The 8,429-nt window shown below is 35.4% G+C and overlaps 1 protein-coding gene across 1 annotated transcript; it reads right to left on the bottom strand.

The window, feature by feature from the left end:
* Window positions 1-391: 391 nt before the first annotated feature.
* LOC127736464 (3-[(3aS,4S,7aS)-7a-methyl-1,5-dioxo-octahydro-1H-inden-4-yl]propanoyl:CoA ligase-like) lies at window positions 392-2,518 on the bottom strand. The gene has a single exon (XM_052247009.1). It carries the CDS (start codon window positions 2,198-2,200, stop codon window positions 557-559), a length of 1,644 nt encoding a protein of 547 aa, XP_052102969.1. The 5' UTR covers window positions 2,201-2,518; the 3' UTR covers window positions 392-556.
* Between the last annotated feature and the right edge of the window lie 5,911 nt (window positions 2,519-8,429).

Genomic DNA, 8,429 nt, shown 5'->3' with positions numbered 1-8,429 from the left:
ATACATCCGCAATAGTTGGGTGATGCTGCATTACTTATTCAATGATGGAAGATATATAAGCACAGTAACAACAACTGATGTCGGAATATCTGCCGTGTACAACAAACTCGTCGTTGTCATTCAGGATTGTGATGTCATCTGGTTTATTCAACCAGTGGTGTCAATCAGATTTGGATTCTTAAAAATTCTAAAGATCTACTCCAAAATCTGCCTCTTGCTTTAAAATTCAGTTCTCAATAACTATTTAGATCTGAGCCTCACTGATGAGTCTTAGGAAGACGAAACGCCCGTCTGGCGTATTAAATTATAATCCTGATAACTATTAGTAACCTTCTAATGGAGCGAGACAATTTTGTCAAGAAATAGACAGAATAATATCACATTCACATACAATTTCTTTCGGTTTATTTAAAATTCTTTGTATTAAGCACCCAGTTTCATTTTTTCTTCTGATTAAGATCTGATTACAATTACTCTGTTGGCATACAGTTCGTATGAAAACTACTTGTATATTGTCATTTTCTTTACAGAATGGTTTTGGTATTAAATAATTGAACTAAATTTTTAATCTTTGCACAGCTGTTGCAAGGATTTCCTTTCGCTTTGGTTTACCAGAAACAGTTTTTGGAAATTTCTCAAAAATAACATACATTTGTGTCTTTATTACCACTGTCACCAGGTTAGTTACATCTTTCAGTGCAAATGCTTCTAGCTCATCTACTGTCAGCGTAATGCCTTCTTTTGGAACAACACATACACACGGTTTTTGAAATGATTCCGGGTCACTTATTCGAACAACACACACTTCGGCAATACCCGGATGTTTCATCATAACAGCTTCTATATTCGCCGGCTTTATATGCGCCCCATAACATAGAATAATGTCGGAACATCTACCGTGTACAACATATTCGCCGTTATCATTAATAAAAGCTACATCATCAGTTCTATACCACCCGTCTGCATCAATAGATTTTTCTGTTTCCTGTAGATTTCCAAAGTAGCCGCTAAAACTCTTCTTATTGCGAACAAATAGTTCTCCATCTTCGTTTTTCTGTGCAGTTTCTCCATATTGATTTACGACTTTCATTTCAATCCAAGGTAAAGGCTTGCCTACACAGTAATCTGAAAATTCTGATTGACTTTTTACGCGCTTAAAGGATACGAAATTCATCTCTGACGAACCGTAATGGGAAACGAACTCATCACAAAATCTACCTAGTACTTCAGCACAGTTCGCCGGAACAGGAAGACCACTGGTATCGATAACTCTTAATCGATATGTAGGGTTCTCTCGTTTTAACAGTGCAAAGATGAACGATGGCAACATTCTTGAAACTGTACATTTTTCACTCTCCATAACTAGCCACATAAAATCATATATATCCGAAAAACTTCCAATCGTAAATAGGTCTGCTAAGGTGACATGGGTAGACCCACTAACTAGAAATACAACGGGATAGCCACCTATCCAGTCAAAGAGTCTGTCACTGAAGAACACATCATCTGCAGACATTTCACATGCAAAAACAGCTCCTTCTCCATGATCAAGAAGCTGAATGTGAGTCTTCGGTACAAGTTTTGGTAAACCAGATGATCCAGACGTTGTGAAATATATAATAACCTCGTCCGGATTAGTTTCGGGAAGACATGAGTCAAATTCCGAACCCAACTTCATAACACTTGTAAAATTAATGCATTGGACAAGTTCATTCTCTAATCCCTCGCAAATAACACATTTCAGATCAGACAGGCCTGTTTTCTCCTTGCCATTTATTGAGTTTATCAGCCCTTCAATAAACTTATTATTGATCTTCTCATCGTTAGAACCCAGAATGATTGCTGTACAATTTCCAAGAATATGAAGAATGGGTAAAACTTCCTTTCCGTTCTCGGATTGAAATTTGAAGTGAAAAGGAATAGCACCCATAACTTGACATCCAAAAGTTGCAATAAGCCACTCTCTGCTGTTAAAAAAGGATATTCCAACTGTGTCACCTTTACGTAAGCCTTTCTGGAAAAGACCTGCGGCAAATAAAACGCTCTGTTCATAAATCTCCTGACATGACATAACATCTCTTGTGCCCTTTGCAGAACGTATGATAAACGCAGGTTTGTCTGACCTTATGGATGCATGATGTCTTAGACGTCCTCCAATAGTCCATTGCGATCTTTCCATTGTACCAACCTTTTGCATCATTAGTTATTTTCCCGTTTGAAGATTGAATGAACTTGTCCTAAATATTACACTCACACCATGTGTATCAGTATGGCATTATGTATTGTATTCATCTAACCAGATGAAAGGTAAATGTTGTGTTTATGTATATGTCAGTGAGTTGTGATAACTTATTTGTAACGGTTTACTTCTTTCTCTGTGATATTATTTGCGGCGGACAATTTGTCACAGTAAATAGTTTCCAGACATGGTATTTCACAGGTAGATTTTTTCCGGAGGAGTAAAATTCTTTCCATCTTATATGGAAATTACTTACCAGTAAATCCTTTCCGGTCCATATTTCACAGAACCTTGTGAAATACAATCCTATTGTCTACTATATAACTAACTGGTGGTTTTTTAACGACCTTAACTGGCTGGTAAGCCCTCGCACGATAGGATCGGTGCCCATCGGCGTTTGGTGAGCATTGAATATTTTGTTGTTGTCGTAAAGTTGGAAAGGACGACCGCCATTTTTGTTTTGCGTATGCTGATTTGTTTTGTTGACTATTTTGGTTTTGAAGTTCTTCTCCACAACGGCTGTTCTCAGGGCCAGGTAGGTCAGCTGTGCAACCAGCTAACGACGATGATGAAGTTTTGGTCGATGAGTCAGTATAAAGGCGGTCCATTATCCAACACCACGAATACAGGTCTTCGGACGCCAGTTGGCATAACAAAACTCCCTCATCCATAATGGGTTTTGGAGTGTATGCTGACGCGGGCGTTTACACCAAGCTAAATGTAGACTTTACAGCATTGAATTGGTTTCTGTCATCGAAAGTAGTACGTCGTTGAGCCAACCATCAGCAAACTATAAAGGCAACAGTAGTATACCGCTGTTCGAAACTCATAAATCGATAGAGATAAAAACACATCCGGGTTACAAACTAAAACTGAGGGAAACGCATCAAATATAACAGGAGAACAACGACACAACAAAAACACAACATTAAAATGTAACACACACAGAAACGAACTATAATATAACAATGGCCATTTTCCTGACTTGATACAGACTAAAGTTCTTTCACGTCTCAGTCATTCCAGCTGAACGGAGGTGCTTGGTCAGCTCCTCTTTATCCGTTTTCTACGATGCTGGTCTACTATATAAGGTACTCACAATCTATATACACCTGACTATAATGATAAATGTGTCACCAAGGTAGAACATATTTATTATAATTTATCACCAAAGGGAGGTAATTATGAGAAATTTTCATTTTATCATACTAGTATTCCGGAATAAATTTCATAGTGAAATTGTTTCCTTATTTCTCATTTTAAATATAAAATGATGACTTTAATTAAAAATCAATAAGACAGAAAATATTTCACAGGTGAATACTATCCAGTTGTTTAAATTGTCTCCCTATGCAGACTGATCTTCCTTTAGGCTATTGGTGATGGTAGACGTATCTTTTGGTGCTGGGAATTTCATGATTTCAATGTTGTATAGTGTGCAATTTAACATATAAAAAGAACAATACAGTATATTTGATGAACAATTACAAAACAGACCAACATTTACCCATTTTTTTCCAATTTAGAAACATTTAAGAAAGATTTTCACACAACTGAATTTGACTTTCTCGGGCCTGTGCACTTCCGGTCCGCGAATATTCAAAACAAAACTTTGATGACTTTAATTAAAAATTAATAAGACAGAAAATATATTCAAAACAAACTTTGATTTCACCATACTATAAACAGAAACAATATATAGATCAATCCATCATACATTTTAATTCAAAGAAAGCTGATCAAATTCCTGCAAAGGAGCAGGCTTGCCCGTTCTGGGTCACAAAAATTGAAACCTATAATATTAACAGATAGCAAAGGGTACAATTTAGAATCCAAAGTATCCACAACAACAGAACATAATATAACTTGGTATTGTAGCAAGGGTGACAAAATAAAACAGTGCCGTGAGTGGCTGGAGATCTCTATAGACTCCCTTATAGAAGAGGAAGGTAATATATGGGTATAAATATATGGGCCAGTCACTATTAAGAACGGCAGATACATTTCCCTGAGGACACACGACGACTGTATCATAGATGAAATCATTACAGAAGCAGAATTAATCATTCAATGTATTAATGCTCACCAAGGGTGCAAAGTAACCATTTTGGAAATCCCATTATACTCAATTGTATCCTGGAACGGGGCAACGGGAAAAGGAAAAGACGACTTACAAAGATTTTATCAGGAAGACAAAGATTTAGAAAAACAAATAGTTAAAGTTAACCGCAAAATTATGGAGCTTAACACCAATAACAACTCTTCCTCTCCTAAACATAGCTCATAATTAATTAACTCTCATTGAAAAATAAAGAAAAGGTAATACCGTAATAGCTATCAAGTGACAAGACGGGTACTGCATATGTTTGAACTTTACTTTGATGGTATTCACCCACGACGACTGCTTTCAAGTCTCTGCTTAAAAAAGATCGAACAGCAAATTATCAAAGACTGCTGGGATACTTCCAACTGAAGCTCTTAAGTACATTACCATACAGTAAGCATGGGTTTCACCACACTACACTGCAAAATATATAATGTACAACTACCACTGATGATGCTGTTTTAACTACCGTAAGCGTGGGTTTACTCCAAACTATACTGGACCAAAAATCAACTTAACATCTGTAACAATTTTTGAAATGATATAAAAGCTTATATATATGTATATGTACATAGTTTGTTAATTACTATCTAGCGATTGCTCTATTGATATTATCTTGTAAATATATAGATATCATGTGAAACAAATCACCTGATACATCATTAATACAGTAAGCGTAGGTTTCAATACACTAAACTGTAATCATTAAAGCTGATACCCTTAATACAGTAAGCGTAGGTAACGCCACACTAAACTCACTTAGATTTTAGATTTTTAATTTTAAGCTGGAAAAGGAGACTCTCCAAAGTAATAGGGCATACTGCATATTCATATCTACATAGTTTTTAAGTACTATCTGGCGAATGTTCAATATATATTGTCTTGTAAATATTATGGATTACATCTGGAGCACATCACCTTAAGCTTCATTAATGCAGTAAGCATAGGTTTCACTGCACTAAACTGCAACACGCCAAAACTCATACCTCAATTACAGTAAGCGTGGCTAACGCCACGCTAAACTCACTTAGATTTTAAATTTTGATCTGAAAGAGTCTTTCCAAAAACAAGAAGGCATACTGTATATGTAGATATATACATCCTCACGACAAAATGACCTTAGTAACAAAATACTTTGAAAAAATAATGGTGGATCCAGACTCTACTCAAGATAACAATCGTGTTGGTGAAATACAAAATCAAATTAAAACTAAAACATATTCACTAAATATTGATAAAGTACGGCAAAACAAGCTTGATTTTTATGTTGAATCGGCAAAAAGGACCCATATATGTTACAAAAAGACTGGTGGTGGTATCACCGTCACACTCGTTTTAGCAACATTTGAATTATTTGTTGCTGCTTTATCAAGTTATCATCAAAATAATCCACTTTCTGCAGGAAAAATCACATTCCAATCTGAACATGATAGAAGAGGTGCATTTGCATGTCCAAAACATTTAAAGTTCAGCTGAAGAACGGCAAATCCTATTCCATAAATTCTTACACAACAAAAGCTTCTTTATTAATGAATAAAAAATCTGTATATATAAAGATAAGAAGATGTGGTATAATTGCCAGCGAGACAACTCTCCACAAAAGACCAAATGACACAGAAATTAACAACTATAGGTCACCGTACGGCCTTTAACAATGAGCTAAACCAATACCGCATAGTCAGCTATAAAAGGCCCCGAAATGACAAATGTAAAACAATTCAAACGAGAAAACTAACGGCCTAATTTATGTACAAAATAATGAACGAAAAACAAATATGATACACAGAAACAAACCATAACCACTGAATTATAGGCTCCTAACTTTGGACAGGCAAAGTGGCGGATTAAACATGTTAGCGGGCGCCCAACCCTCCCCCTTATCCAAGGACAGTGGTGCAACAGAACAATATAAGAACTGTAAAAAACAATAAACAAACAACGCATATGATCAACAGCAATAAACAACAACCACTCAAATACAGGCTCCTGACTTGGGACAGGCACATATAGAATATGGCGGGGATTAACCTACTTTATTGTAAATGAATGACCCACAATTCACCATATGATTTACAATACCTATGTGAACAACCAATTAATGAATACAAGTACGATAAATAAATTACTAGAAGAACAACTGCAATACGTGGTAGATAACAGATCTACAAATAACAACATGACAGCCATATGTAGATAGTGCAATAGAAATGTAGTCACTAGAGCCATCAATTGTAACAACTGTCAGGTGTGGGTTCACTACAGATTTGAAGTTCTTGCGCAGCCTGATATTAGCAATATCGAAAACAATAACAATAGCTCATACACATGCTCCTCTTAAAAAAGACTACTGACACTTCTATTTAGATTGTTAGCTTATTGAGTCCATCTATTCAAAGCAGTAAATGTAACATCGTGTCTATTAATATAACACAAAAAGCGTTTATAAGTCCGCCTAATACGCAATTGGTGACCAATGAAGAAATTCTTCTGAATGAAGAAAGAATTAAACAAATATGCTCCAACTGTGACAGTGAGATTCAATATTCAGATGAAACTGTTTGTGATAGCTGTAATAATACAGTACACTTGACATGCATAGTTAAACACTGCCCGATGCAAAAATGTCAAGTGTGCTATGGGTTAGAAGTAATAGATGAGCAGGTTAAAAATAAACTCTAACTACGAAGCAAACAACAACCACTCAAATACAGGCTCCTGACTTGGGACAGGCACATATAGAATATGGCGGGGATTAACCTACTTTATTGTAAATGAATGACCCACAATTCACCATATGATTTACAATACCTATGTGAACAACCAATTAATGAATACAAGTACGATAAATAAATTACTAGAAGAACAACTGCAATACGTGGTAGATAACAGATCTACAAATAACAACATGACAGCCATATGTAGATAGTGCAATAGAAATTTAGTCACTAGAGCCATTAATTGTAACAACTGTCAGCTGTGTGTGGGTTCACTACAGATTTGAAGTTCTTGCGCAGCCTGATATTAGCAATATCGAAAACAATAACAATAGCTCATACACATTCCCCTCTTAAAAAAGACTACTGACACTTCTATTTAGATTGTTAGCTTATTGAGTCCATCTATTCAAAGCAGTAAATGTAACATCGTGTCTATTAATACAACACAAAAAGCGTTTTTAAGTCCGCCTAATACGCAATTGGTGACCAATGAAGAAATTCTTCTGAATGAAGAAAGAATTAAACAAATATGCTCCAACTGTGACAGTGAGATTCAATATTCAGATGAAACTGTTTGTGATAGCTGTAATAATATAGTACACTTGACATGCATAGTTAAACACTGCCCGATGCAAAAATGTCAAGTGTGCTATGGGTTAGAAGTAATAGATGAGCAGGTTAAAAATAAACTCTAACTACGAAGCAGAAAATAAACCTGATAACAACACAATCATGAAAACACCGCATAAACAGCAAACGTTTACATATTACATTGAACAAGACCCAAACAGTACAATCGCGGAACGAAGAACAGTAACAAATAACAAAACAGATGATTTTTGTGATAGATCCCTGTTTTACTTGCTTGGATTATTAATATTAAAAACTATATCTTTGTAACTATTTTGTATTCTCAAAACTACATATGTACAGTTATGCTACAAATCTACAACTCCACTCTGTTTGGCTACACGTGCTGTCCTTATCTATAAAGTCATGAATATTCATCAGCTATGTAGGCGTGTCAAAGTCGCATACGTGATAATGACCAGCCAATACACACTGTTATAACCAGTATTAAAAAGATAAATATAACACTTGTATAAATCAGAGCAAAGTTACTGACGATGCACGATTAAAATTTAAAGACTTAAGGCAGCTAAAGATAAAATTAAAAAAGAAAGAAGATGAAATCCGATTAAGAGAAATGAGAAATTCAGAAATCAACGCTGAAAATATACGCTTTCAATCCTCAATTCTTATGCAAGAAACTAAAATAACAGAAATGGAAAACACAATAAGAATTCTTAACAGAAAAATAGTTGTCCTTGAAGATACAGGCTCTGAATCCAATAAAGTAGATACCAAC

Source organism: Mytilus californianus, unplaced genomic scaffold (genome assembly GCF_021869535.1).
Source record: "Mytilus californianus isolate M0D057914Y unplaced genomic scaffold, xbMytCali1.0.p SCAF_31, whole genome shotgun sequence".
Taxonomy (NCBI): domain Eukaryota; kingdom Metazoa; phylum Mollusca; class Bivalvia; order Mytilida; family Mytilidae; genus Mytilus; species Mytilus californianus.
The sequence above is the reverse complement of the archived record's forward strand: the minus strand, read 5'-3'. Positions and strand labels throughout refer to the sequence as shown.